At 40.5% G+C, this 17,374-nt stretch overlaps 1 protein-coding gene across 1 annotated transcript in view; it reads left to right on the top strand.

Annotated features, from left to right (window-relative positions):
• Positions 1-310: 310 nt before the first annotated feature.
• CHN2 (chimerin 2) overlaps positions 311-17,374 on the top strand; it is a 163,027-nt gene continuing 145,963 nt past the window's right edge. Inside the window, exon 1 of the mRNA XM_051808336.1 lies at positions 311-729. Within this exon, the coding sequence (XP_051664296.1) occupies positions 681-729 (49 nt within the window). The 5' untranslated portion in view covers positions 311-680. The remainder of the gene's footprint in view (positions 730-17,374) is intronic.

Below are 17,374 nucleotides of genomic sequence, written 5' to 3'. Positions count from 1 at the left end.
GGGCGGCGGGGCGCGGAGCTCACACTGCGGCACGGGCGAGGGGGCGCCAGGCCGAGGCGTTCAACAGGCGCTGCCGCCCCGCCGGGACGGGCGCCGGCACATGGCAGGAGCCGCGCTCGCCGCCAGCCCCGTGCCAGGCGGCGGCGGCGGCCGGGAAGGGGCTTGGCCGCCGCTCGGCGGGGCTACCGCGCCGCCGGGGCTCGCCCGGCCGGGACCCACCCCGCCCGCTCAGCCGGGGCCGGCAGCCCGGCCGGCAGCGCCGCCGCTTCCTTTGTGTGCGCGAGGGGAGCTGCGGCGGGTCCCCCCGGCGGGCTGTCAGCGCTGCCCGCGAGGAGGCGGGGAAGGGAAGGGACGGGAAGGGAAGGGAGGAGGCGAGGGAAGGCGCTGGCAGGGCGGCTTTCCCGTCCCCGTCACAAGGTAAGCCCTGCTCCCCAGGGCGGAGAGAGGCGCTGGAAGCGCCGCGGGGCCCTTTCCGTGACCTGCTGAGCGGCTTCGCCCAGCCCCAGAGAGCGGGTCACGGCCGCCTCCTTCTCCCCGGTGGCGCGGGGGGCCGAGCGCGGGCTGCGGCGGCGGCGGCGCTGCGCGGCTCCGGCACTTTGCGATGGGCAGGCGGCAGCGGCGGCCGGACAGCAGCGGGGGCCGACGCGGGGCTCGCAGCTAAGGGGCGAGGAGAAGGGACCATGGCCGCATCCAGCAACTCCAGTTTGTCCGGCTCGTCGGTTTCCTCCGGTAAGTTTCTCTGGCGAGCGCTGCATTTCTCCGCTCCCTCCATTTTAGCAGGGAGCTACCTGTGTGCAGAGCGCCTCGCCGTCCCGCCCGCCCCGAGCGCCCCCGGCCCCGCGGCGGCCGCCGCGGTGCGCCCCGAGCCCCAGGCGGGCGGTCCCCCGGGGGGCGGCGATGCCCTGCCCGGGGTCGGGTGTCCCTCAGGCGGCTCCGAGGGGGGGAAGCCCGGACAGGGGAGGCACGGCGGGGCCCGGCTCGCCTCCCCGCCGCCCTACCGTGTCTTTGTGTTTGGGGCGAGGGAGAGGGAAGCCCTGCGCTCGGCTCCCTCTCCAGGGGAGCAGCATACCTCCTGGCTCGGGCAGGGGCGCGCCCGCGTCCCCGCTGCCTCTGCAGCCGGCACGTTACCGCGAGCTGCCGCCTCGGGTTTTGGGCGGGCGAGGGTGTTCAAAGACCCCCGCGCGTGCTGACGGGCATCCCCTGCCGTGCTCCCCGCGGGGCGGGACCGGCCCCGTATCGCGCCCCAGCGCATCGTGGTGCTCGAGGGCGGCCGGGGGGGTACCAGACGTGCCCGTTGCTGGGTGTCGTGGCACACCTCGTGTTTTGAGTACTTCTACAAGACTGGGAACAATTAAATTCCCAATACGGATAAAAAAATGCTCCAGGTGACGGACCGCCCCAGGGTTTCCGCCGCGGAGGCCGTGCCGTGGGTGTTCGGAGCCTGTGCCTGCTCTGGGTTTCGGGGGTGCTGGGTTGAGCGGCGGTGCGGTACGGCTCGCTGCCCGGGAGAGCTGGCTCCGCTGCAGACCCGCAGGAAGGCAGAAAGTTAGGGTGCATTTTTAAGCAAGGCAGCCTGAAATTGAAAGCAGTGATGTAACAGTACCACTGCCTGCTGCTTGGCTCACAAGCTGTTAATACTTAACTTATGAGAAGCTGGCTGAGAATACCATCCTGGCATTTTAGTGGGCTGAAGAAGTAAATAGAAGCATGAACAACTTTGGGGTTCAAGGGACTTGTGACTCAGTGTTTTATTTGAGGTGCCAGATTGAGAATTTGTAAGAGTGCTTCTTAAACATAGCAATATGTGCTGTGAAAAGCAGACAACCTCTTTTAACTATCAATACAACTCTAGAAAAATATAAATAAATCTAAAAGGCAGCTATGTTTTTTTAAAGATGATGTATGTAGCTTGCACAACATATTCTATGTCACTGTTCCAACCTGCAACACTTACAGTCAGATCCAAAGAAAGAACTAGGTCCTAAAAATGAATATTTATTCCAACACTTTTAACAGAAAACACAAACACTGCAAACCCTAATTACCTTAACTAGAAAGTACCTGAAAGAAGTTGGCACGAGAAATTCTGCCTTGTGTTCACATTCACGATGCAAGAGTTGCAAGACTAGAATGAAAATAAGCAAGAGTCAAGCCAACTTCATAGCTTCTTAGTTAAGGTACTCATTTGGGCAATGTGATTTGATTTTATGCATCATTTGTATATTTTTACATCTAAGTTATGTGATAAAACTAGAAACAACTTTAAAAGCGCACACTGGGAACCCGAGACTCTCTTCCTTGATGCTTTAACCATTACGCTGCAGAAGGGTGTCCCCAGCTTGGGGCAAGTGTGTATCTTTCTTGTTCCATGAATCTTAAGGTCTTTCTTGCATACTGTTCCAGTGTGTGAGGAAGGATGCTGAGTGCATACCTCTGAATCCCTCTGGCTTTACTGAATCTAGGTTCAAAAATCTGTCTCATGAATTGACAGATGTGTCTCCCTTCCACTCTTGGTTTAAATGCCTGAAGTGCGAGGAAGAGTGGGAGTTCAGGCACGTCCTTGGTCTGAGCAGTTGAAGTCATCCAACTCCAGGTGGCCTGCTGCTGAGCAGGTAAATCTAGCACCAACTTAACATCAAAGCAAAGGAACTGAGCTCTGGGCTTTAGATGTACATCATTAAAAGTCAGGGCGTTTGACACTTGACAGTACTCTGCTTTTGTATGAACCCTTAGCTATGGCCTACAACAATTTATGGTTTATCTTTTGTTTTGTATTTTTACAAGGATGAGCATAGCTGAGCCTTGGCTCATGCTGGGGCTCTTAGATACCATGGTAGTACAAGTAACAAATATTGTCAAGTACTCCATAAAATAACTGAATACCCTTGGCTTTCTTAACTTATGACCTTGGAGTGGTTTTTTTTTTGTTGTTGTTGTTCCATTACATTCAGCCTATATTTCTTCTGTGAATATACTAATCGGAAGTTAAATTTGCTGCCGCATGATAAAGTTTCCAATATTAGCAGACACACCATATCTGACTGTGTGCAGCTGTATTTTGGCTGGCTGTGGTTTCAGTTCTCAGAACTCAGCAAGTCTTACAGCATTCTATTTACATGATCTAACCAAACAGTCTTGCTTTCAAGTTTAATTTAGTAGAATTTATATGTATGTTTAACTTGCCAATATGAAAATTTACAAATAGTACAATTATTCTTATTCCACAGAAGAGGGAAGGTTACACTACCACAATATATTCTGCTAGTAGAAAAAGGAAGTGAAGTTTGAGGCTGATAGCAGAATACCACGCTGCAGAACTCAGCTCTACCACTGACTTGATGCTTGACCTTGATCAAACTGTTATGTATTGCAATCTTGAAGAGCACTTCAGAGTTTGTCCATTTCATAGGGAACTTCTGAAGCCAAATTAAAGCATAGCTCATATAATCCTTTCAGATCTTGAAATAATCTAGAAATGATTACCATATTTGCAAATGCATTTTTAGCTTTGGAAAAAAAGTCTTTTTTTTTTTTTTAAAAAATGCTCATATACAAAGATTCTGACCTGTTCATCTTGAGACCATATAAATAATTCAAGCTTGAGACCACTGTTAGGGTTTGCTGGTTTTTTGAGGTAGTAACTGAAGGCATGCGTCATTTCTATCCTTAAATTAATGTCTATAACATCCAAATGTATTATTAGGTTTCAGCACTAGGACATGGTACATGAGAGATTATAGGTGTTTTAAGAACTTCTGTGGTTAATAGCTGACTTGTGTATGCATGAATACAAGTTGAATTGGTTGCTAGCCAGGTTCTGGCCCATCTGAACACAGTATAGTGCAGAGCACCTCCAGATTCTTTCTAGTCTCATCAAGCATTGGGTCAGCTTCTGTTGCCTATATGAAAAGGCAAGGGCTAGCTAGAATCTGTCTTAAAAGAAATAGAAAGTTTTATTGTCTGAGTGCTAGTAGTGGAAATTAGAGTTGAGTGGCAGATGGGAATTTTCATTCACTTTTTTAAAGGGATGATTTCTTCTATCTCTGACCCACCTTTCTTAAAATACAGATAGTTCTTCTTCCTTAGGTAGCGGCTATCTCTAATATTCTTTACAGGTGAGCACAGATCATTTGTGAAGTAAGGTTTCTGCTTCAGTACTTTCCAGTTCATGTCAATAGGAAAAAAACAGTTCAAAGATACTTAATGTGAGGAAGCTTCCCAATAATTTTATGGTGTAGATATTCTACTTACCTACTTATGTTTTTGTAAATGTTCAAATGGAATTTATGGTCTTCACTTGAACTTCTGTCTGCATTAAAAACCAGAATTTGGTTCTGTTCTGGAGTGGTCATTTATAAGCACATAAGTGGCATGACAGGGTGGTTAGCTATAGCTTTTGTACAGACTGGGAGCTAGCATGCATGGAGAGCTATGACTTCAGCTATCAACTAATGGTAAAGCAAGTATTTGTACTTAGGAGTCTGTTGCTCTTTTGATTTCACAGCTGGAGGATCAGTCCCTTCTTCAGAGCTCATGCCTGTGGTCTGTATACTTGTATCAACAACCACTGTGAGGCTGCTAATTATAGCAGTTCGATAGTATTAGCTACTTGTCACAGGCCCCATCTGAGAGAAGCCTACGAAGGACTTTTTTCAGTAAGCTAGCACTCACTGGTAACAAAATCTACAGGGGAGCCACGGGTATTTGTATTGTATTTCTTCATATACAGCTCTCTGCTTTTGGTAGCAGAACTTAAGCTGCTCTGACTACCAACAGTTGTGTTTGAAGGTGGCTGGGGGAGAAAGGTATAAAATGCTGGGGGAAGAAGATGGGCTTGATAAGCTGTAAGTTAAGTATTCTTCTTTGGACCTTGGGTAAATCTGCACGCCATATGAAAAGCTGAAATTATAATTACTTTCACTGGGAATTCCACTTTCCTATAATCTCTTTTTTAGTGCATGCCCAGGTGATCTATTAGCTGTATTCCTTGCAAATTCCTGAATTTTGTTCTTCTCCCTAGATGGAGTGCTGATTTAATCACAAGCAGCATCTTTTCTTTCTACCCTATCCTCTACAGAGAACTGTGCATGTTTCTGTGCTTTCTTTCATGCTGTGGTCTCCTTAAAATAGACATTCCCTTGCTGTTCCCCATCTTAGTATTGACCTTTATTCTCACTCATTCTGATCTTTCTTCTTTAAAACTTTGTTGTTGTCGTTGTTGAAACTTTTCAGCTTTTTCCTGGCAAACAATTCACCTCTCCCACTTTGTCACCAGCTGCCTTCAGTTTCCTCCACCCGGTAGCCAAATACTGATTGTACACGATTGATGAACTCGAGACTCGACTTTCTGGAATGTAAATAGAAGCTTGAGTGAAGAGACCTTTGTGGCTGTGCCTGCTCTGCTTCTCGAAGAAGCAACAAATCCTAGCTTGGCTAGGCTCAGTGCAGTGGTATTCCTAAACATTGAACATCTTGGCCTTTGCACCATCCAACAGTAGTTCAAAGGGGCTGTAAATCCCTGCTGCCTTTAAAGCTTCAGTTCTACTTGAAAAGTCTTGTGCCAAATACCCTCCCTGTAACAGGTGGATAGGTTAGATAGCTTGGGCTATCTTATCAGGTAAGGGTCCACACTGAAGCTAAATGAAAAAACAAGTTTGCTAAATGATAGTGTGTAATCAGGCTTTCTCTGACAGCAGGACTGAGACTGTGCCAAAACCTTTACATGAGTCTGAGCCTGTCTGCGAGAGTGGTAACACTGCAAGACCTTGGATGAAGACCCAGACCCAAGGCAAATTATGTAAATATATGTGCCAGTGTACCCAGTATTTTGTTTTTTTCTGTGAGATCTAAAGACAAATTTGCAGGTGTTAGGCTGAAGGGATATTTCAGCACCTTTCTTGTTCCCATCTGCACTGACGCTTCTTCCTGTGCTGTAAGCATTTTCAGTAATACCTGTCATTAGACCAGGTGATGGAGTTGAAACTCATAGGCAAGCTTTCTGCTGTGGGCCTGGAGAAGGGCTTGTGTGTTTTGTTGAGGTACTTCTACTTTTCAGCTGTGTCTGCTGCTCTAATAAAAGATAACTGCTTCTCCCCCAACCTCTTGTTTTTGTAAACTCAGATACCTGTGTAGAAGTCTGCTTTAAGTCTTTTAAAATCACCAATTATTGATGATTTTTTTTAGTTGAAAATCAAAAACTTTTTCTGTCTTGAAGCTCAGGGAAAAAGGCCTTTAAGTATAATTTGCACAGTGATCCTCATGTAATTAATATTGAAGTTTATGGTTCATAAACTAATACTTGTAATAACTTGAAAGGCAACAATATTTTTTTTTTAATAAATGAACATATGTTGTTTAAAGGAAGCGTAGTTCTCAATTATGTATTTTCACATACACTCTACATTTTGAGAAGGATTGAAAAAGCTTACCAAGAGAAGAAGAAAAATCTTTGATAGTTCCAGTTACTTAACAAGGTCAAAATAAAATATTAAAAGCTCATGACTCTCTGGGGGTCATGAAGGTGCTATGATGTGAAATAGGCAGATATACTATAAAAATGAAAGTCAACATAGACTGATTTTAATTAAGATGCAAGCAAGTGAGAAGAAATGAAATTACTACCGTACAGAGATTCAGAGAGATTCTAATTGGGAAAAAAGATTAATAAATGATTTTTATAGATGTTTATTCACAGTGATTTAATAGAAATAGTGTTGTGAAAATGGCACATGAAAGCTATTTAAATAATGCTGTCATTATGCTGATAAGGTGCTACTTTTGATTTTTAAAAGGGCAGTAAGAGTTCTTTTTATTTCTGTTCCTCATGCCAAGCTTCTGCTGACCAGGGTGTTCTTGTCTACATTAAAGCTGAAGTCTTTTGTATTTAATGATTATAAAGAACTCACCATTCTTATTAAAAATAATAAAAATTCAAAATGGAAAAATGCAAAAATACTCCATTAGCTTATATTGGTACTCTGTAAATCAAAAGCCTTATTCTTCTCATGGATCTGCTTGTCTCAAAGACATATGTGAAGGATCAGGCAAACAGTCTTCCATGCTGTCATGCTGATGACCTTTTTGGATATCCGTTCTATTGATGAGTGAGTTCTTGCCTTCTGTTTGATGGTTCTGAGGAGGCTTAGTTATGCCAAATGCCCAGCAATTGCAGGCAGGAGTATTTTACATTAATGAGTCTTATACTGAGTCCTCTTGCATCCCCATGCCCACAGAGTTTTACATGTGTCAAATTATAATAATTTGGCTATTATGGTGCACAGGTAAGTCTTAAACCTGGTGTTTTAGACAAATAATAATCTATTTTTTTTAAGTTACTTTGTTTATATACATACCTTTGGCTAAAAGGCAGCAGTGGCTGGATTGGCCTCACTTGCAACGTTGAATGCTGGCAGAAGGTGTTCCCATGCTGGGGAGCCAGTCTGTTGTCACTGTTTTCTAGAAAAGGAGGAGACTCTTAGGAGATTAAATATTTGGAGAATTGTGTGTTAGGGAATGGCACATCAATATTGCACAAAAAAGCTTTTGTCGCAGGGAAATGTAGCAGGATTTATACCAGAAGCTATAAATATGTAATTCTGTATATATCACATTTTTTACAGGTGTAGTCACAGTTCATCTAAGAATTATATACAGTATCTAGTGTAAATATATAGTTTGAACTGCTATGAATAATAACCCATTCTTGCTTTCTTTTTCTGACCTTTGGTTATGAGAATGTAAATTGGAATTTTGCATTTGGAGGTGGTTATTACCAGCAATGAATCATGCAGAATTCAGCAATAATAGTTTCATCACCCTGTTTTACTCAGAGATAGTCCGAATCCCAGAGCTGGAGGATGAGCGTGTCCTAGCAGAAGGAAACTGATGTTTGCAATAGTGTTCCCATAACATTAACACGCTTTAAAGTTTGCTGATAAAGCTTGACAACAGAGGCTGATGTGTTTGATAAGGTAAGGAGCGGCTAAAAGGATTTTAAATTCAGAAGAACGCGCGAGTGTCACACACCTTGCTTCTGGTAATATTGATCAAGGTCAACACAAAAGAATTAATTTAGTAAATAACACAACTGTTCTGAGGATATCTTTATCAGACAGTCCAGTTCTCCAGAGACAAGGTGTTTCCCGTATGGTGTTATTGCTGACAGTGTAGGATGTACTAGGTGGGCCCTTTCTTATCATCAGTAAATCACGTGTCACCTGCTGTGACCTGTGTGTCAAGTCAGATTTCTCAGTTTCTTCTTACAAGATTGTCATGTATCTATTCCTCTCCTTCCTTCTCACCTTCTTGTTGGGTGTTTAAACATTGCTTGTAGCTTTCAGAAAAAAACAATATGAAGTGTGCCTGTGGTGTTACACTTTTTATTAAATTGAAGAAAAAAAACGAATGTTAGAAGAGATGGAGATCTCATTTTTTAAATGAGGCTCAGTTGTTGAGCACATGTTTAATTGTTAAAAATTTGTCTTATCTTGACAGATCAATTGGTTAAATATTTGGCTTTGTGTATGGCAAGGAAGAAAAATGGCAAGTACACATCATGTACAGGCATACTAAGAACAGCCACTGCAAAGGCAGGCAGAAATTCCTTCGGGAAGGTACTTTTTCTCCAGCAGTGTGCTGTGTGGCAGAGGATCTGTGCTGTAGTCAAAAGCAAAAGAAGTCTAAGAACTCTTTTCAGCATTAAGTTTGCTGTCAAAAGTCATGGAGTATCTGTTGTAATATTTTTCTGCTGTGTGAAGCTGCACTGACTCCACCTCAATTCCCCAATAAACTAGATCAGTGCCCCAAAGAAAGAGGAAAGGATGAGGAGATCATGAGAGACTCAGACAAATTCTTGACTTTCAACTTTTCTGAGGCATCACTGTGGTTGTTTTTAAAGCCAGTTGTGGGGGGGTGGTGTGGCTGAGCCCTGCCTTTCTGTGCATGTAGCACTGTACTATTTTGGCATATTACATGTGCTGCGGCCCGACCGGCAGTGCTACACTCCCATTTTTAAGCAGCTATGTTGTGTGTAGGTGTGGGTAGCTAAATAACAACCACATCCTATTCTGGCTAGGAGCTCAGAGTTAGGTTCATCCTAGAACAGAGACATATATAAACTTTATTTCTCTTTGGCATGGGAAATTAGAGATACTGGTGGCTGACTTGGTCTGTTAGGACATTTAGATAACTTTACAGGAGAAAGAACCATCCAATGCTGTTAAGCACAATGATACCACCTCTGCCTAAAGTCCCTGGGCAGGAAACTGGTGCGATATATACACTATATAGCTGCTGTATCCTTTAACACTTCCTTGTGCATCCACTGATAGTCACTGTGGGAGATACAGTGATCTGACCTGTTGTTGCCATTCTTATGTACATAACTGGTAGAGTTACTGCTGAGTCAGCACACCTTTACTTCTAGGCCTTGCTTTCTAAAGCCAAGGACTTCTAAAAGACAGGAAAAATTTGGGGTGGGTTTGAAACAGGGGATGTTGACATTCTGTATTTCAGGTTAAAAACAAAACCAAAATCCACACCTATGTTACAAGGAGATCTGATAGGAAAATCTTATTAATAATGTGCTGTATTGAACAGTTTATAAATTTGTCTCAACCTCCCTTTCTTCCTTGGATTGAAAAGCTTTTTCCCTCTTCTCCTTTGCCTTATGAATACAAGATCCAGCTGGATTTATTATCCAGCTACAGCTGGATCACATTTCATTCTTTTTGATTCTAGTATTAAAGCTAACAATTAATGAACTTTCAAGAGCTAGAACAGAATTTTTCATATAAGGTTCCTCAAAGCTCCAAGATTTAGTGCTTTACAAAAAACCCGAATGTTGCAATCAAATTTTTGTAGTGCGCAGAATTGTCATAAAGCTGAATTAATGACTTGTAAAATATTTTGGTTTTTTTAAATGAAAAACCCTTTGTGAACACAAAGTCTTAAGTCCTGATCCTTCAAGCTGCCCAGTACCTTCTGTTCCCACTACGCTGAGTTAGTAAATCAGTAGCAACTGGGCTGGGTAGTTGCTTATCTGAGTATTTTTATGCAGTTTCCGTTAAAGCAGCATCTGCTGTTATGATGGGGCAAATTATTATAAGATGTGTAGTAAACCTCCCCTCCTCCAAGTATATGATATATTTAATATTCAGTGGACTTGCATCTATATATATAAAACATGTCAGTTCATTGGTGATGAATTTCCAAGGATTATGTACAAGACTTCTAATTTGTATAAATACCTGCTTTTTGAGAGAGCATACTCTCCATAACTCCTGATCTCCTGCCAGGCAAACCAACATGATGGACAGCTTTTAGCATCATGCTGTGATAGTTTTATTTTGCAATCTGAAGCATGTGGTTAGAATGTTCCATGCTGACAAACTTATTTTCTGAAAGAATATTGAGACTTTTGATTTCTTAACAAAAACAGATAGACAAATTTCAGTTCTAAACTTCCTCATAGTCACTTGTGTCTAACGTATTGTGTATGTTAGAAATTGTGCTTAAGTTTAGAGAATAACAGTAAATAATGAAATAGAACTCGCTGTTGTGGATGAAACTTATGGCTGGAAGATAAATTAAGCCGTGGAAATAGTAATTGACAGGCACGCTTTTTTCTCCTGTTCCATTCTGATACTAAAAACAGGATTATATAAGTAAACCATTGATAAATAAAGTTAACTGGAGGATGGAGGTAAGTAGATGTCAGATTGGTGAGAATTTACAAAGTTATGTAGACAAAAAACAATAGATGTTTTTATTTAGGTTGTACAGAGAGAAGAATAGGATCCTGAACTTCTTTTACAAAGCATGTTGCAGTATCAGACCATGTTATTTAACAGGGGAAAAATTTCATAGGTTTTTAATGTAGAACCTGGTCATCTAAGCATGGGAGAGAGAAAAGCCTTAGGACTGATATAAAATGTTGAACACTGGGTTCAGGCATCTGGTGTTTCAGAGTGAGCGCATGAGAAGACAAGCTCTAAGTCGCTGGCGATAAAACATTAGGTTATAACCCCTTTTACTCCAACTGAACCAACAGTTGACTGTCAAAGTGTATAATCATCCTATGCTGCGGTAGCATTTTAGGTACACATGTGATATGGTAGGATTTCTAGGATAGGAAATTTCAGGTTTTTATGGAACTTTCCAAGAGCTGTGTTTCCATTGATGCAGTGCCTGGAGTGACCGCTGTTGTGGCTTTCCATATTGCAGTTTGACTGATTTCTCCTGCAATTTAAAAAAGTATTGTGAATATAAGAGGTTTTCTGGGCATGTTGTTAGGTAACGTGGCTATTGCACATTGTTGAACAGTTGTTTTATTTCCTTTCAGAATTGATGGATTAGTACATTGAATAAACTACAAGAAAGAAAACCCATTAAATTCTCCTCCCAAATCCATTAAATTGCCTTATACCATTGATTTTAAAAATAAACCTGAAAAAAATGAAGTGTAAGTCTAAAGCAAAATTAGAGTTGTGTATTTTTTTTAATGATTAATGTAACAGTAAACCTTTAAGCGCTGACAACTTAAGAAATCAACACATAATGTGTGATTTCTTCTAGGACTACAGAATGTAGTAGATGTGTACAGGTTATATATGGGCTCATTTGCACATAAAAATTATTTTGAAAAAAGGTCGTAAGAACTGTAATGAAAAAAAATGTTCAGACATGGAAATATTATGCAATAGTTATTCTGGAACAGTTATTCCTGTTCAGTTAAGTTATAGTAAGGTAGACCATTGACTTGAAAGGTGTAGAAATATAGCATTAATTATATTAATTTTTTGAGTAACACTAAGCTACTCTTCTTTCTTTTTCCTTTCTGGTGGATGTATTCTTAAAAGCTCATTACTCCCCTTTTTCAGAGACAGAATGCATTCTTGACATCAGAAATTTAAACCTGAATCTGCTGTTTTCAAGGTTTTTTTCTTCTTTTATTTAATTTTGTATTGTTTAGCCCAGGAGCTGATCACATGATGGTTTAACTATAAAAGGATAAAATGATGTGAAGATAAAGATAATTCATTTCAGAGTAAAACTTTGCTAAACAAGTCATTATTAGTTAGAAGCATTTAAATCATGCATGTGAGAGGTGCAGTCAGGACTGGAGGCCTACTTTGCTGATGTTGAACAGAATATTGCAATCACTGCTGTATCGTTTATGCTGACAATACATTTATAGAGAGATTGAGTGGAAAGGCTACAGGGATGTTGGTACTTATATAAATATAGAATAAATGACAGTGGGGGGCCCAAAAATCTTGTAACTTGAAGAATGCTAAAAATATGATGGTACTGGGTGTAAACTATGGTAGAAATGGTGCAGAATTGGCACACTATTACTAATGACATGTATCAGAATGTGTGTGTATGTTTAAAAAATAATTTAAAAAATGAGAGAGAATATTTAGGAAAATAGCAGGAATTTGCTCCCCACTCACCATGAGCTGTTTCTTCTTTAATTCTGTTAAATAAGAAGAAGGAAGCACATTGTCTTTAAAGAATCACTGCAGAGAGCGTTGGCTCATGAAGACCTTTTTTGTCTTGTATTTGTTTTAGATCCTTTGATCTCTTTTGGTTTGATGAGTATGTGTCATCACTTGGTATTACAATTGCTTCCACTTGCTCAGATATGACATTAATAAATATATTCATGGAAAAGTGCAATTTAAAATTTATGTTATTCACAGTTATTGGCAAGTACTGTAGCTTAAATGGTGAAAATGAGGGAGAGTCTGGTTCGGGTTGATCTTTTAAAAAATAATTTATTTGACTTATCAATATGCATAATAAGCTAATGAAAATAGACTTTTCAAAAATTAAGTGAGAAAAAACTCAATATAAAATGATTGTATGTGTAATTGAGTGGTGTAATTTACTTTCACTTTACAGGAAAAGGCTTTCAACTCCACCTCTTAAGCAGCTTTAGAAAACTGCACACTGACTTCTGGCAGTAGTGTATTGATTGAAAGAATCCAAAGCATCAAGAAAGCATAAGTGTACATAAATTCATCTGAAGGGGATGTGTTTTATAGAAAGAAACTCCATCACTGTCTAGGGTTTGTAAGAAGTATAAAAACTTCAAAAGTATACTATAATATATAATAAAAAACTTAATAATAGAAGGATTTCTTTTAAAAACTCTGTTTTTCATTACCCTGTAAATACTTAACTAATCTTCACAGCACCTGTTTCACAACTGGGAAGAAATTAGGCAGAAAAATGGAACAACTCAGCTACTGTCATGGAATAAAATTAAAATCAACATGGAATAAAAATAGAAGATTTTACAGGAAACATTCTCAATTCATTAGAAAATGAACTGAGGTTTCCCCCTTGGACTTCATTGGGAACTTTGGCTCCTATAAGGGATGTATTTTTTTCCCCTCTTGGTATAGTTTACCTCACCTTATTTTAGTTTTGTGTAATAGTGTGTCACAAATTTTTTATATACATTTTTGGTTCTTTTTGTTATAGCAGTTTAGGACATGCTTTGTCTCAGTAAAATGTAGATAGATTTCTTTTTGTTTGTCCTTTCTTGTGTGTACTCTCTCTGCAAATGAAAAGCTTTGCTATGCTTAGGCTTGGGGTTGGGTAGACTTATGCTTAAACCAGTTAAGTAACTGCAAGAAATGTCAATGATGTGAACAGCGTTACCCTGGATTTATGTTCTAACAGTTACTTAGCCTGATACTGACTTTCCCCACCTCGATGATCAGATTGTTCCTAGTAAACATTTCAGAACAGATTTATTCACTGCTACGTACTTAAAGAAGTTGATGCTGTTCATTTCTGGGGCTGTTGAGCACCATTTGGAACAGCAGCTGCTGAGGTAACGATTTGGACGTGTCCCCTACCATCCCTGAAAGGAGAAACATCGTGGGCGCACAAAACCTTTCCAAAATATCAATGACATGCAAGCCTGAAAACATTTGCATATTTTATTTTAACAGATTTTTTTCCTACCATGAATATGTTTATCTCGCTTGCAGATACTGAGTCTGATTTTGTGATGTCAAGCAGGGCCGAATTCAGGACTTTTTTGTATATCTAAGGCTCCCATAAGTGCATCAGCAAGGGCATTTTCTTTCTCATTACCTGCCAGGTTGCGACAAACTTAAAGAAATACGGTCTTATGGGTAGCACTCAGTAGTCAGCTCAGTTTACTGTATCCTGTGATTTAGTGGAGCCTGCAGTCCATGTAATGGGAGATGCCAGCTCTCATTTGAGGGAACCTTAGGAAAGAATGAGAAACTTGCTTTCAGGCCTGGATCAGCTTTCTGAAATACTGAGAAAAAAAGAGTTTTGTGGTGAAGTTATTAGTTGAAACCAAACCAAATTTTAGACCAGTCTGTCTTCATTGCACTACTCCTCCCAAAACAACCCACACCTCCACCCTTCTACCTAGTAAACACACCAGTCTTTATTTCGTAATCCTAAAGAATGAAAGCTTTGGGAAATTCAGCTGAGTCCTACAGTCAGAAAGTCTGTAAGTTTTCTATGAGAAGTTAATTCTAGGACTAGTTGACCTATTAGAGTCACATCAGTACCGATGTGCTACTAAATGTCTGAATCTGTAGTACTCTTGTTGGTTTCATATTGTCAGGGGTTTTTCTTTGGACAGGCTTAGTAAGAGGAAAAAAAAATCAGCCTTTCAATGGCACAAGTATAAGGAGACTGTCTCCAACCCTTCACGTCACTTTGCCAAAATGTCTTACTCATGCTGGTCTCTTGCACTCCCTGCCTTTGGAAATAGCAGAATAAATGTAGCAGAAGGTAGGTGAGCTGAAAAAATATGAAATCTGTGGCTTGGAAACTTCCTAAGACAAAGAGCTGGACTCTTAAGTGTAGTATAATCCTTTTATTCTTATATTTGATTTTATGAATTTGGTAAGTTGTTCCGTGGACCCATGTAAACTTGAACATCCTGTGTGGAAGACCTCCAGACTTTGAATGTGTTATGCAGAGTTGCCTTTTTCAGTTGTTTTTGAAATTGTTATCGGCTTAATTTCATCCACCTCACCTTACCTCTTTTAGTGCAATAAACAGTGAAAATTAATTTTTTATACAAGTGTGAAATCAGAAAGTGGCATAATGCCCTTTATCATTGTGCCACAGTCAACTCTTTTCCAACCTGAAGAGTCAGAGGGTACTTGAACCAATCCTTGTATGGGATAACCTTCCTGTCTTTGGTCATCCGCATTGTCTCCTGTTACTTGTTTTCAGCCCTCAGGTAATCTTGTAAAAATGGACCAGAAATTAAAACAGTTGTCAAGGATTGGATGCATTTTATATTTATTTCACTGAAATTACGATCTGTTCTCAGTTCCTTAATATATGCTTTTCTTTTTCATTCATGGTGTTTCCATGCTTTTATGAGAGTTGTGTTGACTTGCCCAATAAATATAACATGTTATCATGTGTCTGCTAGTATTGTTCTTTTTAATATTTTTTACCAGTTTGCCCAGTGGAGATATCAGGCTACCTGAATTTTTTTGGCTTTCTCTTAGGGACCATCATAAAATTGGTGTGGTAAAAGCCATTTGGCGGTCCTGTGATTCTGAGGCAGTTTTAAAAGAGACAGTTACTCATACTGCTGTTTCATCCATGAGTTCCTTAAGAATGCTTTCGTGGTATCTTCTGACCTGTGCAAATTGTTATTGTTCATATGTTTGTTCTGTAGCCTCTTCCACTGAAATCTCTGTTTGAAATGGATGATCCAACCAGTACCTCACAAAGACACAGTTCTCCAAGTTCTGGGTTCTCTGTATGCAGAACTCAAAATACTTGATTATTTTCTGCTGTAAGTGCTGCTTTTATCCTTCGATTGTCTATTGGCCAGACTGTCAGGCTTTGCATTCACATATGAAAAAGGGACTGAGGTTAGTTCTTCTGTCTTCTTATAGTCACTTTTCAGGCTGTCTTTTGGCTTGCCTAATTGTGGTTTAAGTTTGCTTTCATTTTGGCTTGGGTATTTTTGTTTGTTTTAATTGATTTAACCTGCAAGAATTAGGAGTCTTTCATGAGCTCATGAGTCTTTATACTTCCTTCATTTGGACATGACTCCAGCTTTCAGAAGGATGTTTTCTTGTTTCTTACAGCCTTTCATACCCTGTTGTTCTGCTACACTGACTTCCTTTTCCACTTTCTCAAATCTTTGTTTGCTATGTGTCATGTATTTGTGCTCAGCCTCCACTGTGGTATCTCTGTTTACCATATTGCCTGGGAAGGCTTAATTCTCTTAGTTTCTCCATTTAGCTAGCTTCCTTTTAGCAAGATTTAATGTATCCTCCAGGGTGACTTAAAAATCAGATTTCGAAGGTTTTATCAGTCCTGTCAAAATTTCCTGGTATGTGTATATCAACACTAGCTACAGTTACAAACCCATTAAAAAAGTCCAGACTGTAAAAACTGAGTGCAAATTGGTAAGCACGTGTGTCTGTTCATCATAGATACGGAGCAGATAATCATTCTTGACAAGAGGAATAATTCTAAGTGTAGAATCTAGGCAATCAAAGCTGGGTTTTGTTGGTTTTTATCAGGCTGTAAATTAGCAGAAACTGTCCCTTTAGATGCAATGCTTCTGGCTCCAGCACCTGTGGCTGCCTGAGGGTCAGCCAAGCTGCCTTTGCACCCGGTGAGTCTGGGAAGTGAGGTCTCAGTTTTGAGCTACTGCAGTTTGGAATTTGAATGGAGATGTTCTAGCATGACAACTGTACAATTAGACATATTTTTTTTTTGAACCAAAGTGGAAGAATCTGGAGCACTCCTCTAAAATGGCATGTGTTTGGCACAGCTGACTGTGATAGATCCAGCTGAGAAGTCAGTAAGTGTTAGTGAAGGGCCTTGATAAGTGTGGACCAATGTGGTCTACACAAGCTTAGTAAAGTCCTATCACTTAGCTGTGGTATTTTTTTTAACAAAAAAGCTTTTTAGAGAGTCAGAAGTGTAAGGGTAATTGGGTTACATCATAAGACATCACTGACACGCTGCTGCTTGGAGGGAGGAAAAACTGAGCGGAATTTGTGATTTGTAAATATGGTTCTAGAAGAAAGTAAAAGAATTTCAGAAAATATGAAACAGTGAGCAGACATTCTTTCTGAAAACCAAAATTATGCAGTTTGTTTGAATTTAACAGTAGAGTACGTATATATGTACTCAGAAACTGTCACATTACCCAGCTGTTAATCTTGATCTGACCTGTTCCAGGCAAGAAGCGCTTGCTCTGTGAACTTTTTTCTTTAAACTTCAAATGTGAGCTCTCTTAATGATAATATAATATTTTCCATCCTGTCTTTCTGAACCCTCCTCTGTGTGTTTGAAATTTGCAACACTGAGCTTTATCTGAAAGTGAATTTAT

This window comes from Manacus candei, unplaced genomic scaffold (assembly GCF_025592945.1).
Source record: "Manacus candei isolate 608988 ecotype Guabito, Panama unplaced genomic scaffold, ASM2559294v1 h1tg000072l, whole genome shotgun sequence".
In the NCBI taxonomy this organism is placed as follows: Eukaryota; Metazoa; Chordata; class Aves; order Passeriformes; family Pipridae; genus Manacus; species Manacus candei.
This window is presented reverse-complemented; position numbering and strand designations above follow the sequence as displayed.